At 42.5% G+C, this 23,168-nt stretch overlaps 1 protein-coding gene across 1 annotated transcript in view; it reads left to right on the top strand.

The window, feature by feature from the left end:
- Window positions 1-259: 259 nt before the first annotated feature.
- Window positions 260-23,168, top strand: part of SLC1A7 (solute carrier family 1 member 7) — a 78,047-nt gene continuing 55,138 nt past the window's right edge. The window contains exons 1-3 of the mRNA XM_072649493.1: window positions 260-350; window positions 710-857; window positions 4,928-5,007. Of these exons, the coding sequence (XP_072505594.1) occupies window positions 280-350; window positions 710-857; window positions 4,928-5,007 (299 nt within the window). The 5' untranslated portion in view covers window positions 260-279. The remainder of the gene's footprint in view (window positions 351-709; window positions 858-4,927; window positions 5,008-23,168) is intronic.

Here is a 23,168-nt window from a genome sequence, read left to right as displayed (position 1 = left end):
GCTTAGAGCATTATGGCTTTGGAGCTCTCTCATGACACCCAGTCTGTCCCTGGTTCCAGCTTGGTAGGACCCCCGAGCTCAGCTTTATGAAACACTGGGGGGGGGGGCGGCCACATTGACCTTATTACCATTGTCATAATTATTAGTACTATGATTATGTGATCACAGAATGATGGAATGCTAGAACCAGAAGGATGCTTAGTAACCATTTAGCCCGATTGGCCAGAGGTGCACAGTAGAAATGGAATCTGAACCCAAGTTGGCTGCCCCTTGTCATGCATGGGTCCTGTTGAAATTGGCACCATCCTCAAACCAGAGGGGACTGGTTTTGCATCATGGATTCCTGGAATGTGAGAGCCGGAAGGGAGCTGGGGGTCATCAGCTCCTATCCCCTGCCCCCATCCCTCCTGGCCAATGCTTCTGGCACCCTTCCGTGCTTTACTCTAATTTCCCAGGGCTCCCTAAGCTGCTCCCAGGCTCTTAATGATGTAGTTGATAATAGGATTGCGGGCATTCATTTGGAGCAGTAATAATGCTGGAGGGAGCCCTCGTGGGGCCTGGCTGTGGGGGGGAAGGGTGACCTCACAGGCTAAGCAGCCAGGGCTGGGAGCTCAGAGTTGTTCTTCCCAGACCCCAGACGGCCTGGGGAGTCCGGATCAGGAGGGTGGCTCCATGGGAGGCTGATCTCACGCCAGGACCCTGCCTCCAGGGCAGAGGGCACCATGGCTTTGGATGCTCTGTTGGCTCGGGTGAAGGATGTGTGCCGGAGGAATGGGCTGCTCATCCTGTCAGTGCTCTCTGTCATCATAGGCTGCCTCCTGGGCTTCTTCCTGAGGACCCAACACCTCTCACCCCAGGTCAGTCCCTCAGAGCCTTGGCCCAGGCTGTGCCTCCCATCCCCCATCTAGCTGACCTGAGGTGCTCTCCTACCTCCCCCCTCAACTTGTAGAATCCTCAGGCTCCTTCCAGACATGGCTCACGTGCCACCTGGAGCTCAAGATTGTTCTTCCCCCACTCTCAGTGGGTCAAACTCTCCGAGTCCTCACGTTATCGATTATGTGCCCGTCTGGATGCTTGTGGGGACCCTCCCTGCCCCTCCAAATGTAAGCTCCGGGACAGCCTTGTCCTCAGTTGTCAGTACAGTGCCTGGCACACAGTAGGTGCTCAAGAAATATTGGTTGAATCGAATCAAATTGAATAGTGAAGGTGATAATAATGTTCCTAATAACACTTCCATGGTAACAAGAGATGGCCCTGTCCCTTCTCTTATTGAATCCGAATGGCCTGCTGGTGTGGGCAGTGGGTCTGGGGCTGGTGTCCCCATTTGGCAGATGAGGAAACTGAGGAAGTTGCTTTCCCAGGGTCATGCTGTTCCTACGTCAGAGATAGGATCGGAACCCAGGTCTCTTCTGACTCCAGAGTCAGCGGGATTTCATGCCCTCCATGGGTAAAGATCTTAATCCATACTGGCCTTCCCATCCTGGGACAATCTGGTCCTGTTCCTCCCATAAATCCAGTGCATGAAAGGTCTCCCTAAAAATTATAGGAATCTGTGGCACTCCAGCTATGTCTCTCTGTCTCTGTCTCTGTTTCTGTCTCTGTCTCCTCCTGCCATCTCTCCTCTGTCCCTGTCTCTGCCTCTGTGTCTGTCTCTTCCTGCCATCTCTCCTCTGTCCCTGTCTCTGCCTCTGTCTCTGTCACCTCTTGCCATCTCTCCTCTGTCTCTGTCTCTACCTCTGTCTCTGTCTCTTCCTGCCATCTCTCCTCTGTCTCTGTCTCTGTCTCCTCCTGCCATCTCTCCTCTGTCTGTCTCTACCTCTGTCTCTGTCTCCTCCTGCCATCTCTCCTCTGTCTCTGTCTCCTCCTGCCATCTCTCCTCTGTCTCTGTCTCTGCCTCTATCTCTGTCTCCATCTCTGCCTCTGTCTCTGTCTCCTCCTGCCATCTCTCCTCTGTCTCTGTCTCCACCTCTGCCTGTGTCTCTGTCTCCTCCTGCCATCTCTCCTCTGTCTCTGTCTCTGTTTCTACCTCTGTGTCTGTCTCTTCCTGCCATCTCTCCTCTGTCTCTGTCTCTACCTCTGTCTCTGTCTCCTCCTGCCATCTCTCCTCTGTCTGTCTCTACCTCTGTCTCTGTCTCCTCCTGCCATCTCTCCTCTGTCTCTGTCTCCATCTCTGCCTGTGTCTCTGTCTCCTCCTGCCATCTCTCCTCTGTCTCTGTCTCTGTTTCTACCTCTGTCTCTGTCTCCTCCTGCCATCTCTCCTCTGTCTCTGTCTCTGCCTCTGTCTCTGTCTCCATCTCTGCCTCTGTCTCTGTCTCCTCCTGCCATCTCTCCTATGTCTCTGTCTCTGTCTCTGCCTCTGTCTCTGTGTCCTCCTGCCATCTCTCCTCTGTCTCTCCCACTTCCTTTTCCAATGATGATTACTCCTGTATCTCTGGTACGAAGCCCTATCTTCCTAAGAGCTTTGTGTGGGAGGCAAACCACTTTACAGAGGAAAAAAACAGAGAGTCAGAGAGACTGACTTCCCCAAATGACTTCCCTGAGGGAACAAATCTCAGGAGCATCAGAGGCTGGATGTGAAGTCAAGTAGCAACAGGTTTTGTGATACCTAGAACTCCTTAGGGAACCAGACTGTTTGATGCAGAGGCCCAGAGACCATATGACAACAGAGACAGCAAGCCAAGGAGGGTGATTTCAGGGTTTCTCTTTCCCTTAATATCTTTCTCACTGGTGCAAAAACAGTCTCTACTATTAGATATTCATTCCTTTGACTTGGAGACCATTAAGAGAAATACCTTCCAGGAATTGGGAGCTAGTCAGACTTCACCTGCTCCCTTCAGTGCCCTGAGCCCTTCTCTTCTCCATGACAGACATTCCCAGTTCCTTTGATCTGTCCTGGACTTGAGAGCCCTTCACTATCCCTGTTCCTGTTGTCCAGGCATTTCAGTCACGTCTGACTCTTTGTGACCCCATTTGGAATTTTCTTAGCAAAGACACTAGAGAAATTTGCCATTTTACAGATGAAGAAATTGAGGCAAACAGGGTGAAGTGACTTGCCCAGGATCACATAGGTAGTAAATGCCTAGACAGGATTTGAACTCAGGTCTTTCTGATTCTAAGTCTAGCTCTCTATGCACTATGGCACCACCAAGCTGATAGTTGAGGTCCTTGTTTCAGGTCACTTCCCTTCTAGAGGCTTCAGTTGTCTTGTCTGTAGCATGGACTCCATGGTATCTGAGATCCCTTTGGCCCCCTACTCCACGTCTAGGGCCCTCTCCCCAGACCCTGGGCAGCAAGGAAGGAGCTGGCCGTCGCAAGCTGGGGGCCATTTCTTCCCCTGAATTAACACAGGACCGAACATTTCCTTGTGCTAGGGCTTAACTTGAGAACAACTTTGGAATTCCTGTGTGTTCCTGGCCCAGTCTGGGGGGCCCTTCTATCCAAGCATCCCTCTCCATCTGTTTGGATCAGCCTGCAGTTCCCAAGCCAGAGAGATAACAGGAAGGATGTGGACGTTAGAACAAGCTCTTGGCTGAAGATGGGGAGTTCAGTGTCTCCCTTTGAAATAGAATCCCCCAGGGGCTGTCTGAAGTCTCAGCCAGTGACTGAAGCCCTGAACCTCTGCTTCCCTAAATGCTCTGGTGTGCAATGGGGAAGGCATGCAAGGTCGGAAACAGCCCGGGGCGGTCCCAGGAGCTCACCCCTCCCAGCTCTGACCCTTACTGACCCAGAGTGCTGGCCCGAGGCCACCTACTGAGCCCGAGTTTGTGGGCTCATGTGAGACAGAACAGTTAGAATAGATGACCCTTGCCCTTCAGATCTGAATTCAGCCCCTGATGCTGGCCAGCAATGACTTCTCTGACCCTCGGTTTTCTCTTCTGTAAAAAGGGCACAAGCATAGAACTAGAACTGTGATTTCACTAGCATAAGGAATTCCTGGTGAGGAAGGTCCCTCCACCAATGCAGATTGGCACTCTCTCTTCAATTTATCATCTTACAGAATTTCCTGAGACAGTCTTATATAACTATTATAGGTCAAAGGCAGGTCCTGAACCCAGCTCTTCCTGAACTCTGATGTCAGCTCTCCAAGCACTAGGCTATATACTCCCTTTTGTTTTCCATCATCTCCATTATATTCTAAGTCTTCTTCCAGTTCTGGCATTCTGTGAAAGTCATGACTTCTCCTTTAAGAGCCTTAATTCCCCCATCTGTAAGATGTGGATGAACTTACTTGTACTTCTGCCTCACAGGATGGTTAAAAAGCCTAAATGGAAAAAAAAAAGTTATAAAGTGCCTTGTAAAGCAATGTTTGGATACAACTTGTTTTTATTTTAACTTGCTATTTTCTCATGGTGTGCTAGAAAAAAAATGAGGCTAGGAATTAGAAGACCTCAATTCTGGTCTCAGTTCTGCCGCTGTCATTTTTTGACTTTGGTGAAGTCAGTTTCTCTCTCTGGTACTCAGTTTCCCCATCTGTAAAATAGTTGAAAGGGTTGGATAGTACCAAGGTGTAGTCTTAGCTCCAGGGTTACCCAGCTGGGTGGTCTTGGGGAATTCCCGGTCTGTTTCCTTACCTAAAGAATGAAGTTAGATCAGATGACCTTTTAAGGTCATCATGGTCCAGCCCTGGGAACAGGGATGAATCAAACAGTTGGAAACAACTTTAAAGGACTATCTTTTCTAATCTCCCATTTTTTAATGGGTGAGGAAAAGAAATCTCAGAAGGGAGTGTTTTGCTGAAGGTCACACAGCAGAACAGGGATGAGAACCCAGGAACCCTGACCTCAAGGCTTAGACCTTTTCTCACTTCCCATGAAGCCTCTAGAGAAGCCTTTTTCCCATGAAAAGATTGTGATAAGTATAAGAGCATTAGGTTAACACAAGTGAGTGAGGGCCTGCTAGAAATCCATATTTCTTTTTGTGCTTCCAGGAAATTAGTTACTTCCAATTCCCTGGAGAGCTGCTGATGAGGATGCTGAAGATGCTGATACTGCCCCTTGTTGTTTCAAGGTGAGTGACTACCAAGATGTTTGTCAATGTTTGGTATAAAGTATGTATACGGTGTGTGTGTGTGTGTGTGTGTGTGTGTGTGTGTGTGTGTGTGTATGCTGAGGAGAGTCTGTGGTTGTCTGGTTTCCATTGCTCTTGTTTCTTCAATCAAATTATATAATGGCTCATCTATTTTGTTGTATTTTTTTTAAAAAACAACAACCTTATTTTATCTATTAAACCAAAGGAAGTTTTTTGTTTGCATATTTTTCTAATTTCCTCTTTGATTTTCAGAATTTATGTTTTGGTGTTTAAATGGTTTTTAAAAAATTGTTGGTTTTCTAGTTTTTTAAGTTGGTTGCCCAATTTCTTGATCTGTTTTTCCTCTCTTGTGTTGAAACAAGTATTTAGAGATATACATTTTCCTCTAAGGAATTTTCATCTAAATTTTTTTGCTGTATTGTCTCATTGTTGTCATTTTTAATAAAATTATTTATTGTTTTTATGATTTGTTCTTTTTATCTATCTATTTAGGATTAAGTCACTTAGTCTCTATTTACTTTTTACTTCTTTCTCCATTGGGCTTTTATTCAATATAATTTTATTGCACTGTAGTTGGTAAAAGATGAATTTAATATTTTTGCTTTTCTGTAAGTGCTTTTTGAGGTTTTTAATGCCCTAATTCATGGTTAATGTTTGTAAAGAGACAATAGACAGTTGAGAAATAATAGAGTCCTTTCAATTCTCAATCAATATCTAACTTTATAAAAAATGTTATTCTAGTCCTTAATTTTCTTTTTTGTTACATTTGTCTATATCTGAAAGAGGTACATTGGAGTTCTCCTCTATTATAGTTTTATTGTACATTTCTCCATGCAACTCAGTTAGTTTTTCTTTTACGTATTGAAATTCTATGTCATTGGGTGCATATATGTTAAGTATCGATATTTCATTCAATGTCTATACTACCTTTCAACACAATGTAATTTCTTTGTTTATTTCTTTTATTTAAACAATTATTGGGCTGTTGCCTTATCTGAGATCATGTTTGCTATCCTTGCCTTTTTTAGTTCAGAGGAACCATAATAGATTCTGCCCTCTCCTGTAACTTAAACTGTGTAAATTCTTAAATTTCAAGTGTGTTTCTTATAAACAACATATTGTTGGATTCTGTTTTGTAATCTAACCTGCTATTTTCTTCCATTTTCTTAGTTTCTCCTACTAACATTCACAAAAATGATTGTTAGTTGTGTATTTCTCTCCAATTCATGTTATTGTACTGTTTCCTTTTCTTGTTCCCTCCCTCTTAACAAAGAAGATGGTAGAGAGGAATGTGCTTAAGCACCAGTGTTGGATGTTCCATGCAATTTGCTTCTAATCCCCAGCTCCTTTTCTTTTTCCCTTGCCCAGACTTTAATTAGAGGTTTCCCTTTTTTTTCTTTCCTTTTAAATCCCTCTTCACAATCCATCCTCCAAGGTTAGAGTTTGCTTTGCTTATGACTAATCTCTCCCCAATCTGTCTTCCCCCTTATTTCCCATTCTTCCTTCTCCTCTCTCCTTTCTGCTCATTTCCTCCTGTTTCCCTATTGAGTCAAGTATATTTCTACACTCAACTCTGTATGAAAATTCTACCCTTCTCTACCAGATTCAGTTATTTCCCTTGCTACCTCCATCTCTTCTTCCCCATTTATATTATCTTGTACCTATTCATCCCAATTATATGAGACAATAAACTCCCTGAACACTTCCTTCCCCTTTCTCCATTAATGTATTTCTTTTCCCCTTCCTTTTCTTTCCTCTTTTAATATAATTAAAACATAGTAAAACAAAACCATTCCCAGGTATTATTGAACTCCCTTTATGACCCGTGATGACATTAAGGTTCAGAGGGGAACTTGTATCATCTCAGGTAGTCAGTGAAAAAGCATTTATTAAGTGCCTACTATGTGTCAGATACTCTGCTAAGCACTGTTGATACAAAGAAAGGCAAAAGACAGCCCTTGCTCTAAAAAAACAAAAACCCAAACCCTCATAGTGTAATGAGGGAGACAACACAAAATAGATATAAATAAGATATTCCGAATGTTTTAGTGCAGCTTTGAGCTTTTAAGGCCTAAAACTACACTAAAATTTTTTTGGGTCACCCTGTACAAGATATATTAGAAATAATTTCCAGATCAAGACACTAACATTAAGGGAAAATGAAAATGCCTTCTTTTAAGGTGAGATCTTAGCTGGGACTTGAAGGAAACCAGGAAGGCAAAGAGTGGAGAAGAGGAGGGAGGGAATTTCAGACATAAGGGATAGTAAATGAAAATGTCCACAGTCAGGAGAGAGAGGGTCCTGTATGAGAACTAGCAAGGAGGCCAATGTTGATGAATTACAGAAGTTGGGGTGAGTTGGGTTGAGTGATGTGTAAGAAGAAAGGAAAGGTAGGAAGATGGCAGGTTTTGAAGGGCTTTGAAGGTGAAACAGAGGGTTTTATGTTTGATCTTGGAGGAGATAGGTAGGCATTGGAGTTCATTGGATAGTGAGATAGTCAGACTTGTACTTTAGGAAGAATAATTTGACAGCTTAATGGAGATATTTCTTGTTGTCTCATGGATGATGAGTTGGAGAGAAAGACACAAATGGCAATTCACTTCTGTTTAGTCCATTCTAATTTTCAAGGAGTCTGTTGCTTGGGTAAGAATTTTTATTATTCCAAACTGTCAATCCTCCTTCCAAGTCTCTCCTTCAAAGATCTCATGTTTTTATAACTATTCCTTCTAGTGGTCTAATTTCATCTAGAAAGTAATTTTAAGACTTAAAAAAATTCCTTTAAGTTCTAATTGATCATTATCAAAGTGATATTTTTTAGACTTTTCTTGTAGATGTTTTGAATAATTCCTTCTTATGGGTTTCTATTTTGGGTATTTCTGGCACTGTAATAACTTGATAGTGGTCATCTTTTTTGTTTCTTCGTTTTACTCATTGTTTCAGCCTTATTTCCCCAAATAGGATTTCATGTTAGGGCCAGGCTCTAAACACTTCTGGTGGGAGCATCTGGACCTTATTCAGTTCTGATTTGTATTCTGTGGGGTTTTGCTGCTATTTTTGTTGGGTAGTGAATTCTATTTTTCAAGGACATTAGAGGCAGCTGAGGCTTCAAACTTCAAACTTTCAGTGCACTCAGAGCAGTCTGATCTAGGGCAAAATTTGGCTGCTGGCCACTTGGGCTGAGCTTTGCAAGCTCTTGACCCTCGTTTGAGTCTGAGCAACATAACTGTAGGTTTACCCCTCATTGGAGTTCCAGTAGACTGCTGCAGGCATTAGCCACTCCTAGACAGTTGGAAGGCTTGGTAGGTTCAGAGTGACAGAACTGGGGCTTATCCTTGGTCTGAGCTCCCTGCCTTAGCTGCAGAACTCAGACTGGGCTGAATACAAGACCCCACTCAGAGGTCAGAGCCTCCCAGTAGCTGTTTGACTCTGTTCCTATCTCAAGTCCACAGCCATTCCTTGCCCTAGACAGTCACTCTTAGGTGCAGGTCTTCACTGGATGTTCAACTCAGACAATGGTACAAACAACAGAGCTGCCAGTTGGCTACTCTTCTACCCCTTTCACATTATCAGACCTGTCTCTGTTGGATCTGGGACATGTTTTTGTCCATGTTTTCTCTCCCTTTAAATTGTAAACTCCTTGAGGATGGGATCTGTCTTCGCCTCTTTTTTGTATCCCCAGGACTTAGCTCAACGCCTGGCACTTAATAAAATTATGTTTGTTGATTGATTGATCATACACAGCCACAGACTCCAGTTTAGTACCAGTGCAGAAGGCACTGCATGGGGAACCTCCCAAAATAGACCTCTTCTACAGTGTCCACAGACTTCTGTCTGCCTTTGCTGACCTGGGCTAGAAAAATAACTCGTGATTTTTTTCTTTTCATTTCCCAATCACAACTCTGATGCTTTTCCTAGGTCTTTGCTGGAGTAGTTACTAGGGAAAGCTGAACTGTACAGTTTCCCCTTCCTCTGCCATCTTTGCTGGTCCCTCCCACTCTCTTGTTCTCTCTTGATGGGAAAACTGTCATCTATAGCATGTGCTTAAGGTTCTAGGGATGTTCCAGGGACATCTGGAACTTGTGATGTGTGGAAAGAGCTCTGGACCAGAGAGCAGGAGATAACTTAATACAAATAAATATATGTGTGTCAAGAGGACCAGGCCTCCAATCCCAGCTCTGACATTCACTAAGCCTGTGACCTTGAATGATCCCATAACCCTATGAGCCTTATCGTATGAGTTTCTTCATCTGAAAAAAGGAATAATAATATTTACATTCCCTGCCTCACAGGGTCCCTATGAATACAGTGGTTTGTAAACTCTAGAGCTCCATAAAAATGATTTCTTTCCTGAGGTGACCTCCCTGACCAAAGTTTCCTTCCCTCCCTGCTTTTGGCTTCCAGCCTCTCTCACCATTTCTACCTGAACCCCTATGACACTTTCCCTGAGGAATGGTTTTGCTTAGAGGGGGATTTCCTGAGGCTTAGGAGGAGGTCATGGGGTGCAGTAGAAAGGACTCTGGTATTTTATTCAGATAAACTGAATCTGAGGCTTGGCTCTGTGTGACTTGTCCTCTGTGTGACCCTGGACAAGTCAATTCCACTTTATGAGTCTCAGTTTCCCCATAAAATCAGGATAATTAATATTTCATTGTCTACAACTTTGGATTGAACTAGAGAAATGAGAAACTTTAATAGCAGATACTTAATAAATAAAACAGTTATGATAATTAGCACATTTTAAATTTAAAGCCCCAAAGATCCACTTGGGTCCCTCCTCTTCATCTTTATGGAATTCATTTTAGGTGAAAAATTATAAGTTCACAGTTGCTTTAAGCCCCTAATTAGACAAATTCCTAACACTTAGACAGAGGCTAAGCTTGCTACCTTACTGTACAATTCTGGCTAAATGAAATTGAGAGTAACTGAATTAGAGGGATGTTTACCCCAAGCTTGTGAAGACTTCCTCTGGTGCAATGGGTGGATGCGAACAATTTGCTCCAATGACCATGAAAGTGGCTGAAGCAGGCACTGTGGAGCACTTGCAGCTTGGTCAGACATCGAAAATGCCAAGGTCATCCACTGCATTCTGGGCCATCATGAGTCATCACGACTTTTGTCATGCCACTGGAAGATTCTGGAAGGGAGAGTGAGGCAGATGACTGTATAACTCTGCCTCACTTAAATCCAATCCATGAGAAAGTCAAGACATCACCTGTGATGTCATTGGCCCTTTTCAAAACAAAGGACAAACAACAGTAATTCTATCTATTTCTAGTTAACCCTTGGCTTTTTTTGTGGATGAGGCAAAATTCACTTTTCTGGAAATGTTTGGGTAATGAAACTGAAGATTATGTTGTAACGTCTGTGGACAGATAGCATCTGGAGGGAAAAGCAGGGAAAAACTGATCTTTTCTCAGGATTTCTTTCAGCCAAGATCTACTTTGAGGTGCCTATAGAGCTGAGGACTCTCCTCAATATCTCCCTATTTGCTATAACCTTGCCCCTCAGAGATATGTTGGATCTTACCCTTGCTCCAAGTTTACTCCAATCTCTCTGTTTCCAGAGTCTTCTCTGAGAATCACTCCAGTTTTAAATTAGCTTCTTCTAGCTGTGACTCTCAACAAGTCACTTATCCCTGTTTATCTCAGTTTCCTCAACTGTAAAATGAGCTAGAGAAGGAAATGGCAAACCATGCCAGTATCTTTGCCAAAAAAAACCCAAGAGGAGTCATGAAAAGTCAGGCACAACTGAAAAGTGACTGAGCAACAGCTGCATACAAATTTCTTACAGCATAACTACATCTCTCACACTATGACTTTGATTGATTTGAGGAGGTGTACAGGTCCTGTTCACACTTGGTTCTGATTAACTGAATCTAACAAAATCAATTTTAAAGGAGTAGAATAATCAATGGAGTCCACTCTCACACAAATGTAGAATTGAGCTGTCCTATCAGGTTAGGAAATATTCCCATTTTACTGCTAGTGGAAACAAAAGCTCCTGGAGGCAATATGATTTACCTATGACCCTTATGCGAGTAAGTAGCTAGGACAGGATTTAAGCTCAGAGATTTTCTGTCTGAGTCTAGTGTTCTTTGTTCTATACTATGAAATATTGGTACAAAATTTGATAATTTCTCTTCCCTCCCCAAAGGTATCTTGATCTGATTTTGAATGTGTTTGATATATATTTACAAATGTACATTTAATTTTGTGTGTGCATAAACATACATGTGCTTTCTCTGTTAGCATAAGCTCCCTGAGGGCAAGGATTGCTTTGGTTTTGTCTTTGAGTATTCACTGTCTCTAGCACACAGTAGGCAGTTGGTATAAGCTTCCTGATTAATGAATGGGTTGATTTCCTCCTACAAAGGCATCCAGTCAGTTGTCAATGCTTTCTGACTCTACTTTCACAATATAGCTTGCCTTTGTCCCCTCCTTTATTCCTTCTTCTAGCAAATACCTTTCCATCCTTATCTCAGTCTTCTCTGCTCCAGTTAAAGTGAATGATTTACTCCCCCCTGTCTGCATCCTATACTCTCTTACCTCCTTGCCTTTGCTCAGGCTGTTCCCTATGTCTAGATTGTTATGCTAACTCTACAGCCATTGACATCCTCCCTATCCTTTGAGGTCCCAGTTCAAATGACCTTTTTTCTTCTCAGATTACCACATCATTTTGTTTGCCTCTCACTTATCCACCATTTTATATTATAGCTATTTTCATACGTGTTATGCTGTGAATGTCAGTTACATTATGATCTCCATGAGGGCAAGGATTACATATTATTTCACACTGGTGCCTCCCTTAGCACTGCTCATGTGACTCTCTACATGAGAGTAGCTTAATAAAAGCTTAACCACTAAGAGTGGTCATCATTTTCCACCTGGCTGATCTCCTGAATTTCGTAATTTCCCCAAACTCATCCTTCTGTAAGAGGAATCCAACTCTGTAATTCATACTCTCTAAGGTCATTTCTTACCCCAGCTGTAGGACTCACCACACCCTTGTGATGAGCATTCTCTCCCCCCACCCCATCAGATTGCGATCTTCCCATCTTCCAGAGCAGAGATTGTCAGACCTTTCTTTGTGTCCCTAGCATTTAGCACGCTGCCTGACTCAGAACTGGCGCTTAATAAATGTTTATTGACTGACACTGAATGCAAAGGTCATTGCAAGTAACAATGTTATCACAAAGCACATGCATAAGTCCCCTTTATAAAAGGGGCTTGGAGCCACTTCAGACTTGAGGAAGCTTTTCAACTGTAAACCTATGATTTCATGACCTCATGAACTAGTGAAGAGGGCATTAGGGTTAAGGGACTGAGGACAGGCTTACTAAAAACACCAGACTCATGGCTAGTGGGAATGCTGTGGTTATAATTTGCCCAGATTTTGCCAAGCCTTTGCTTATGGATAAGGCGGTGAGAAGACAAGCTGATAGTCCATTTGGGTGCACTAAGAGCTTGTTGAATGACTAGACTCAAAGAGAAGTCATGAATGGTTTGATACCAGCTTAGACATATATTCAGGGTACAAAGATTGCCTCCAGTACAGAGGGCATGTTGGAGGGATTAGAACAGAAGACCAGGAGAAAAGGTTGGGCAGTGGCAAGGTGCTTAAGAAATTGTCAGGATAGACTGGACCAGGGAAAGACCTGTTAGGGTACCAATGCATCCGTTCTTATTCAGCTTTATATTATTTGTAAATACGACAAGCATGCTATCTAGAAGATGGTACAGGGGGTCAAGTGCTACATGTGGAGTCCGGAAGACCTGAGTTCAAATCCTACCTCATGCATTTCTGAACTATCTGAATCTGTTTGCCTCAGTTTCCTCATTTGTAAAGTGGAGATTGAAAAAACAACTACTTCCCAGAGTTGTGAGAATTAAATGATATGATTTATGAAAAGGGCTTTGCAAACCCTGAAGCACTTTGTAAGTTCTAGCTATTATTCCCTCTCCTCCCCCTCCTCCTCTCCCTCCCTTCCTCCTCTTCCCTCCTCCTTGGCCTCCTCTTCCTAATACTACTACTTGAGCCTTTATCCAAGTTAAAAAATATGAAATCTGACAGGACTAAGTATAGATCGCTGGGACATTCCACTGGAAATGTCCTGGTAAACTTACATCAAACCATTCATGATTTCTCTTTGTTGTTGTTGTTTAGTCATTTTTCAGTCATGCCCAACTCTTTGTAAACCCATTGGGGGTTTTGCTGATGAAGATACTGCAGTGGTTTGTCATTTCCTTTTCTAGCTCATTTTACAGTTAAGGAAACTGAGGCAAACAGAGTTAAGTGACTTGGCCAGGGTCACATAGCTAGCAAGTGTCTGGGGCTAGATTTGAATTTAGGAAGATGTCTTCCTGATTCTAGATTTGGCACTCTGTCCACTGAACCACCTAGCTGCTTCCCTCTTTGGGTATGGCCATTAATCAGCTCTTGTTTGGCTATCTACCCATAATTGAAAGGAATGCTAAATTTCAGTTAGAAGTAGGTAAAAATGAAGATGTCATTTTTTTTCCATCCAAGTTCACAAACACTCTGAAATTAACCCACAAAGACCAGGTCAAGAACCAGCCCCTGATCCAGTATAACTTCCTTCTTTCTTGGCTGAAGAAACAGGCTGGGGAATGAGGAATGGGATGGGGAAATGACCTGTCCAAGGTTACACATGCAGTAAGGAGGAGGGAGCACTGGAATGTGAACTCTGAGATATTAGAAGACATTTGAACCTTGTTCCTCTACCTCTAACACCAGGACACTTTCCAGGACTTGTAACTCCCTGCTTTCATTCCCCCCCAGAGTCCTAGAGCTAAATGACTCCTAGAAGTGATTCTCAGGTTCATCTTCTGTAGCTACACCCAGAGTCAGCAAGGGTACACAGTGAGGAGGGACCCTTCAGGGCCTGGCTTTGCAAATAATTTTCTGTGTGACCCTGGACAGGTCACTGCCCATCTCTGGGCCTTGGACTAATCCCATGTTCTATGTGTGGGGCTGCACAGCTGCAAGCTTTAACAGGTTTTTCTTCATCGTCCCAGGTATTATCCCTCTCTTTCTTGAAATTACTCTGTCTGCACTTCAGAGATACACGTCGTGGTCCCCTCTCTCCATCCCAGTTGAACATTAGCTCCTCGAGAGCAGGGGCTGTTTCGTTTTTTACTTCATATCCACATATTATTAACTTAATAAATGCTTATTGAATTAAATTGCACTAGATAACTCACTAACTGTGTGACTTTAGGCAAATCATGTCACCTCCCTGGGCCTCAGTTTCCCCATCTGTAAAATGAGAGAGTTGCCCTTGAAGGCATCTGGAGTCACTTGCTGCTCTAGCTGGAGGATTGTCTGACCCACTGAGAGGCTTTCTGCCACCCCCTTCCAGCTCTGAGATTCTCCCAGTCTCTGACATTCATCTCAGGCGTTGGGAACCCCCAACTCCCACTGCCGGTCTTGTTTTTACAAATCCCCAGAAGAGAATGAAGGGGAAGCCAGGGGTGGCTCCCACAGACTGCCTCCAACATCTGGAACCAGACTGGGACCTGTAGCCCTCTGATCCTCCTCTCCTTGCCAAGTGTCCTCTCCACTGCTCTCCCCCCACCTCCCCTCTCCTGGGCCCATGTTCTCAAGAAAACTGGGTCCATGTGTTTCTGATTCAGCTTGTGCTGAACTCATCAGAATGTTTGGCGAACCTACTTTCTGTGCCAAGAGTCGTGTGTATCTTTGTTCCTTTCTTTCTCTCCTAAGCTTTCAAAATCCACTTTTCCTAGAATCAGGATGTTTGGGTGAAGAAACTCACCCCTTCCTGCACTCCCCATCTCCACCCTCCCTCTGAAGTCTTCACGCTGGTGGGATGGAGTTGTCCCCTCACTGCAACCACGCTTGATCCAGGGCAGAGGATGAGGGTGGGGGTGGAGAAGGACTGCTGTTTACTCAGAGGACGCTACCCCGGTCTGGGGGGGCCCCTGAGACGCCATGGTGAATGGTTGGGGAGGCGGGGGAGGAGGATTGAGTGATAGGGAAAAGACACAGATTCTGGAATGGATGGAGCCCAGGCCTGCTGTCACTCTCCTCTCTCAGTTCTTTCTCTTTCTGACTGCTCTTGGGTTTTCAGCCAGGCCCTGCCGCTTTTGCTGGGCTGCCCCCCAGACCTGAACAGTTCCCCCCTTCCTCTTTTTCTCCTCCTCTTGAACTCTGTCTCTGCCTATCTCCTTCCTCATCAGCTCCCTTGGACTCAGCTTTATCTTTAAGCAGATGACTTTCAGCACATCCCACCTCTGTCTTAAACTCCAGTCAGCCAACAAGCATTTGTGAATCGCCTCCTAGGTGTCAGACTCTGCCCCACATCCAGTTCTCCATTGGATGTCTCCATCTAAATGACCCATAAACGCCTCAGATTCATCATGTCTAAAACAAAATTCAGGGTCTTTCCTCTGAAACCCACTTTGCCTCATTTTCCTCTGTATTAAAAGTGCCAACCTTCAGATCGCTCAGATTCTTTCCTGTTCCTTGGTCCAAAGATCTAATCAGTTGTCAAGTCGTATTGATTCTACCTCTTTGATGTGTCTCATGAAAAATGTCTTCCAGATGGTGGAAGAGAATCTGTCCTTCCTTGTGAGGAAGAGAGGTGTGTATGAAGGCAGGACCAGCAAATTTGGAACTCAGGATTCCAAGAGCCAGTCAGCTGTTTCCTTTTATTCCACTCCCGTAGTCACTGCTCGGTGCAAGTTTTAATCACCTCTCACCTGGACTGTTCATTAACCTCCCAAATGGTCTCCCCACATTCAGTCCCTCCCACTCTAATCCATCCTTCACTCAGCCACCAAACTGATATAACTAAAATGTGATCTGACCATGTCACTTACCTGCTCAAAAAATCTTCAGTGACCCCTAACTGCCTCTGAGATAAAATATAAACTCCCCCATTCAGCCCCTCACAGTCTGGTTCCCAACTAGCTTTCCATACTCCCACACACACATGCTATGTTCTAATTACATCAGTCAAGTTACTAGTGCTGCCCATACATGAAATTCTGTCTTCCACCTCAGAGCCTTCTCACAGACCAAGCTCAGGCTAGGAATGTCCTTTGTTTTTGCCCACCCCATTTCCTTCAAAGCACATCTCAGTCACCACCTCCCACCAGAAGCCTTTGCTAACTCCTCCTCCAAGGAGTCAGCATTTGTGAGAGAGATGTCTCATAATCCCAACCCCAAAGAATGTAACTAAGAAGGTACTCTACATCCCAATACTTTTTTCAGGTGAGAGGCCTCATTAATAAAGTTTCAGAATCGATCAAAGGTACAAGCTTGGTACGAACCTCTTAGTCATTTTGTGAGTAAAGTTCTTCGGTCATTAAATGAAAGGAGATGAGACCACACAGAAAATGTCGTCCAGTTGATCAAAGAGAATCAGTCATGTCCTGTGAGGCATTGCAGAGAGGGGAGAACAGTAAGTCAGCTTGGAATCCAGAATTCCAATATTCAGTTAGTCTGAGAGAGAATCTCTAGAGAAAAGAGGGAGAGAGTCTCTGTCTCCTTCTCACACACATGCTCCCTTCCACTTCCATCTAGACCAGAGAATGACTTTTTGAATTTTGAAGGGTTAGACTTGGCCTATTTGGACTGGAAGATGTCATAGCAGTGCCCCCAGAGCATCAATGGCTGACAGCAGCTTCTGAGGAAGAGCCATACCAGAACACTGACTTTTAAAGCACAACATAGAGCTAGACCAACCTGGAGTGGAGGAACTTCATGAGGACTTCCAGGGGAAAAAAGGACATCCATCCAACCCCATGTGCTCTCTAAACTTGAGCCCAAATTCCCTGAATTCTGTATAAGTTTTTGAGAGAATAAGTCTAAGACTTTTGAGAGAATTTTTTTGAATCAATTGTTTTTACTATATCATCTCAGTAAATACCTGTTTTTAAAAGCTGATTAACTCTGGCTAATTAAATGCTCATCAAAGGGGAGCACACTGGTGGGGGCTCATGAGTGCTAGTACTAAAATGTCCTCCCTAGAGTAACTCTTAGAACCCTGATTAGAGACAGTTCAGTCTATTTCAGGGACCCAAACTTGACATTGCTAGTGGGAGTTGGGAGAGTGAGCCCAAGGGGAGAGCTACACACTCATGCTATATTTATTTTGTGCATCCTTGTCTCTCTCTATATATGTTATTTCCCCAGTAAAATGGAAACTCTTTGCAGGCAGGGGCTATTTGATTTTTGGATTTGTATCTTAATTGCATGGTGCATGGCAAACAGTAGGTGCTTAAAAATGCTTGTTGAATTGAATTATTGATGCAAGAGAATCTGGGTTCAAGTTCTGGCTGTAAGACTTACTAGCCATATGACCATAGGCATTGAATTGAAAGGAGATGAGACCACAGAGGAAATGTCTTCCAGTTGGTTGAGGAGAATCAATCATGCCCTGTAAGGCTTTACATAGCACAGGTGTCCCAGCTTCCTTATTTGGAAAATGGATATAATATTACTTGCCCCATATAACTCACAGGGTTATTGAGAGGTAGAGACAGGACAACCAGGTTGACAGTGACTTGTGGTCTACCTGGGATCAGCAGTGATCAAATCTATTGAGCAACACCCTTGGGGGTTTCTGTCTCCCTTCCACCTTACAAGTGAATTTGTCTCTGGACCTTGTAATAGCAATTAAACTCTGTTGAGAAAAAAGGAGCCCTTTATAATCTTAAGCAAACTTTTAGAGACAGGATCTGCTGTTATTATAAAACATCAGGTTTTGCATCTTATTCATCACGTTGTGGTGCTGGACTTTGCTATTGAATCTTCTGACAAAGAGACTCAGAACTTGTCCTGGCCCAACAGCTCCCTTGGGAATCCCTGAAATCTTTCCTTTGGCCTTGCTGTTTAGGCAGCTGCTGGCTGACTCATCAAGTGTGGGAGTCGGGGTTGAGGAAGCAATCATTCTAGATAACGTCTCTGGGGTGAGATGGAAACTTGACTGGTGCTAGGGGAGTTGGACCACTCAGTAAACAGACTTAAGCATTTTTTTCATTGATATCCTTTGTTTTAATATCCCATTCATTTCCCATATGTCTTCCCATATCCCCTCTCAGAGAACCATCTCTTATAACAAAGAATTTTTTTAAAGTTCAGCAAAACTAACCAGCACATTAATCAAGTTTAATATTCCATGCAGTGTTCCACAACCCAGTGCTCCATCCCCCACCCCACCTCCACCCTCTAAAAGAAGAGAGGGAGGTGAATTCTAACGTCTCTTCTTTGGGGTCATTGTTCATTTTCATTTCATAGCATTGTGTCATTGTTAGGATTCTTTCTCTTTACATTATTGTAGTCATTGCTGTCGTTTCACTGGGTCTGTAGATTTCCCTTTGGATCGGTTCATGTAAGTCTTCTCATGCTTCTGTCTGTATTCTTCATATTCACCATTTCTTGCGGTGCAGCATTGTTCCCTTACATTCATGGACCATGCTTTGTTTAGCTGTTCTCTAATCGAAACAGACTTTTAATGAATACTGACTAAGCACCTATTATGTTATGAGACAGTCACTGAGCTTGACAGGGATGGCGGGATGCAAAGATAAAGAAATTGGGATCTTTGCTTTTAATCAGGATATCCTGAAGCTTTAATAGTTTAAAGCTACAATACTCTAAGATGGCACTGAGATTTTTAGGACACCCTGAAGCAATCCCAAGCTTGGGATATGGGGGTGGAGAAGGGTATAAAATTCAGTGCAGCCTGAGGGACAGAATGCTGGAAACAGAGTCAAGGCCCCTGAGCTGGATTCTTGTTTTCCTCATGGGCTATGTGATCCTGGACTAATCACAAACTGAGTCTCAGTTTCCTCATCTGTAAAAATAGGGATAATAATAGCACATGCGACAATTGCCTCATCAGGGTGATTGGGAAAAATTGTTTTGCAAATCTTTAAATACAGTGAATGTTGTCATTATTCACAGATGATTATAATCAAAAATAGAAAATGATCAATCATCCCAAATGTTCCCAATGTTAAACTCCTCTGTTTGATATTCATCTGACAATCTAACACCATCTTATCTTTCCATCATTTATTGAGCACCTACTTCATCATATTAGGCACTATGGGTAATACAAAGAACTATAAGAGGAGAAGTGGTGGTTCAGTGAATAGAACACTGGTCATGGAGTCAGGAAGACCTGAGCTCATATCTGGTTTCAGACACTTAGTAGCTATATGACTCTGGGGAAAGAAAGAAAGAAAGAAAGAAAGAAAGAAAGAAAGAAAGAAAGAAAGAAAGAAAGAAAGAAAGAAAGAAAGAAAGAAAGAAAGAAAGAAAGAAAGAAAGAAAGAAAGAAAGAAAGAAAGAAAGAAAGAAAGGAAGAGAGAGAGAGAGAGAAAGAGAAAGAAAGGAAGGGAGGAAGGAAGGAAGGAAGGAAGGAAGGAAGGAAGGAAGGAAGAAAGAAGAGAAGAAGGAAAGAAGGAAGGAAAGAAGGAGAGAAAAAGAAAGAAGGAAAGAAAAAGAAAGGAAGGAAGGAAGGAAGGAAGGAAAAGAAAGGGAAAGGAAAAAAAAGAAAAATATAAGACTTGGTCCCTCTTCTCAAAGATTTCCAATCTAATTGAAGAGACAAGACAAACATCTAAGAAAGAAAGGTGGTGAGTGGATCCAGGATTTGACCTCAGGATTTGATTAAGATGTCATCATCTGCATAGGCTCCCTCTCCCGAGTAGAAAGGAAACTCCGTGAGGGTAGCATCACTTCCTTTTCCTATCTATACCCCTGGTCCATACTCAAATACTCAAAAGGGCATTATGCTGCCTTTGAACTCCATGAAACCAACTCTGCCAAATCCTTTCTTTGCTTCTCCATGGAGAACTTGCAAGCTTTTCTTCCATTTATCTGCAATTTCTTTATTCCATCTGGTACCATTTATGGTAAGAGTTTCAAGAGAGCAGTGTGTCCCTGACAATAAAGACAAAGAGCTTGTTGACTCTATGATGATTCAGAAATATTCTTTTTTTCCTTTTTCCTTTTTAAGCAGACCCAGACTATTTGCCTTATTCATGACATTCATCAAGATAGCTTGTCTAAGATTCTTATGGGATGCAGGTCTACTGTATGAAGTTTGGCTGTTGACTTAGAAGCCCCAAATAAATGAGCACTAAATGCCTAATTCATTTTGGGAACCTCACATCTCTTTGGGGTTATTCTAAATGTATTCTCTATTTGTGTTAACCTGCTTGTACTAGTAAGGGTGAATCAAGAACTCCACTTGGATTGCCCCATGCACTGGTAGGAATTCTCTGAAGAAAATTTGGGGTGTCTTGTGGCTCAGGGACCTAGATCAAAGTTTTTGCCTGCAGTGGGAATGCCTTATGTGTGACCTAGGATCCCTGGAGACATTCTGGTGCATCCTGTGTGCAGAGGGACTTTTAGAAAATTTGTATCCAGATTTCCAGACAGATTGTCTTATATTTTAAATAAATTTGGAATAATTTCACCTAGAAGAGTCTGCTTTCTCAGCTAATGGTGAATGGATGACTAATCCCTTGGGGAAGAGCACCACATATATTCTAGGAGCTCTGAAGGAGCCAGACTTTCCTTCTGAAATGGGAAGTTAGGTTTTCTTTCCCTTTTTCTTTTTTAATTGTCGTTGGGTTGAGGAAGACTTGTAAGCCCCAAGACAATAACATGTGAGGATTTGGTAAAATGACATCTTTTTATCAAGTTGTATCACCATCTATTTGGAAGTATGGAAGACTGCTAGTTCCTGGTCATTTGTGAATTGTGCCACATGGATTTTCCTAAGAATCTTTACTAGGGAAGGCATTGGAAAGGGACTATGCTTTAACCTCCTCAAGGCACTGAAGAACTATGTAGAATTTGGGACAATGGACTTTGTCCAAAGCACTCCAGTTAATTTTTAATTAAATATTATTTTTTCAATGAACAAAAATCTATTTTCTCTCCATCTTCATTTTCCTCCACCATTAAAAGAAAAGGAAAGGAAAACAAAATCCTTGTAACAAGTGTGCATAGCTAAGCAACACAAATTCCCACACTGGGCATGTCCAAAAAACATGTGTCAAACAGCATCTTGAATCCATCTGTCAAGGGGTGGACAATACATTTTGTCATCTCTGTCATTCTCTGGAATCATAATTGATCATTTCATTGATTAAAAAGTCTTTAAGAATTGTTTGTTTTTACAACAATGTTATCGTAACCTTGTTCCACTCTATGTCAGTTTATCAAGTCTTCCCAGGTTTCACTGGGACTATGTCTTTCACCATTTCTTATGGCATAATAGAATTTTATTGCAGTCATATGCTATAACTTGTTTGGCCAATCCCCAGTTGATGGGCACCTCCTTATTTCCTAGTTTTGGGGTTTGGGTAAGCATTTGGGTATTTTTGGCTACTACTAAAACAGTGGCTAGAAATATTTTTATACATTTTGGGGGGGTTCTCACTTTGATTTATTTGGGATATAGGTCTTGCAGTGACATTGAAAGGAAAAAGGATATGATGCAGTTTAATGACTTTTTGGGCAAAGTTCCAAATTGGTTTCCAGAATGGCTGGACCAGTTCACAGACCCATCAATAGTATATTAATATACCAATTTTCCTACAACTCCTCCAACATTTGTCATTTTCCTTTTTTGTCAGCCTTGCTAATCTTATGGGTGTGAAGTAGGATTTCAGAGTTGCTTTAATTTGAATTTCTCATTATTAATGATTTGGAGCAGTTTGTTCACATGGTTTCTGATAGCTTGGATTTTTTTCTTCGAAAACTAGCTATTCATGTCATTTAATCAACTTATCAATTGGAAATTGACTCTTATTCTTATAAGTTTAAATCAGTCCCTTATATGTCTTGGAAATGAGACCTTTATCAAAGAAACTTATTGTGAAGATTATTTTCGCTCAGTTATCTGCTTTCCTTCTAATTTTAGCTTCATGGACTTTGTTTATGCAGAACCTTCATTTTATGTAATTTAGATTGTCCATTTTATCTTGTGTGATCCTTTCAATCACTTGTTGGGTCATTAACTCTTCCCCTACCCACAGATCTGAAAGTGATTTCTTCTTTGCACCTCTAATTTTTTTATTATATATTTTACCCTTTATGTATGTCATGTACTCATTTGGAATTTATCTTGATATATAGTAAGAGACATTGATTTATTCCTAGTTTCTGCCAGAATGCTTTTCTCCCTGTCAGTTTTTTTAAAATCAAATAATAAGTTCTTACCTTAGACTTCTGTATACTATGTACCTAATCTGTTCCACTGCAAATTGTATTACAAAGTGGCAAGGATCTGAATGATTCTATTAAGAAATTAAAGGGGAAGAGGAGAGTTTTTGGAAATTCTTTCAATCTTTAAAGAAGTGAATACAACCCATGGCTCTAGCCTGAGTCCTTTGTACCTGTTCCAAGGTACCTGCAGGGTCTGGATAGCTCCTCTTCTGTCCCTCCTTAGTCCCAGCTCAGCCCCCTTTCAGTTTCCTGTTGCCTAGTACCCCTAATACTTCTCAAGCTTTATTTATTAAGTCCCATGCAGGGCTGGGCACCGTATCTCTCCCATGTAGACCCTGATCCTCTCTGTCTTGCCTTCTCAAACTCTCAGCTGTGACTCAAATCCTTCTTCAGGCTCAGAGCTCATGAGAGTCCAAATCACTCTCAGGACAGAGGTAATGATTGTGCCTCTAAACTGCAAATCCCAATATATCAGACAATTCTTGAATGCCTATTACAAATCAATTAATAAGCACTTCTTAAGTACCTACTGTGTACCAAGGACTGTGATATGAACTGACAATACAAGACAGAAATAAAACAGTTCCTGTCCTCATGGAGTTCACTGTCTCATGGGAGCTAAGTGGTAATGGTAACGGTAAGTAGAATGCCTGACTTAGAGTCAGGAAGATCTGAGTTCAAATTAAGCCTCAGTTCCTTACTAGCTGTGTGACCCTGAGCAAGTCACTTAATCCATCCCAGCCTCAATCAATCAATATTTATTAAGTGCCTACTATATGCCAGGTACTGTGCTAAGTGTACTTGACCAACTTCTGTCTGTTTTTTCTTTGTACCCCCAGGACATAGTAGGTACTTTACAAATGCCTGGTGTTTGAGTGTTTACTATGTGCAGAGCTGGCTCCTCGGTC

The sequence above is a fragment of the Notamacropus eugenii genome, chromosome 2 (genome assembly GCF_028372415.1).
Source record: "Notamacropus eugenii isolate mMacEug1 chromosome 2, mMacEug1.pri_v2, whole genome shotgun sequence".
NCBI lineage: Eukaryota > Metazoa > Chordata > Mammalia > Diprotodontia > Macropodidae > Notamacropus > Notamacropus eugenii.
The sequence above is the reverse complement of the archived record's forward strand: the minus strand, read 5'-3'. Positions and strand labels throughout refer to the sequence as shown.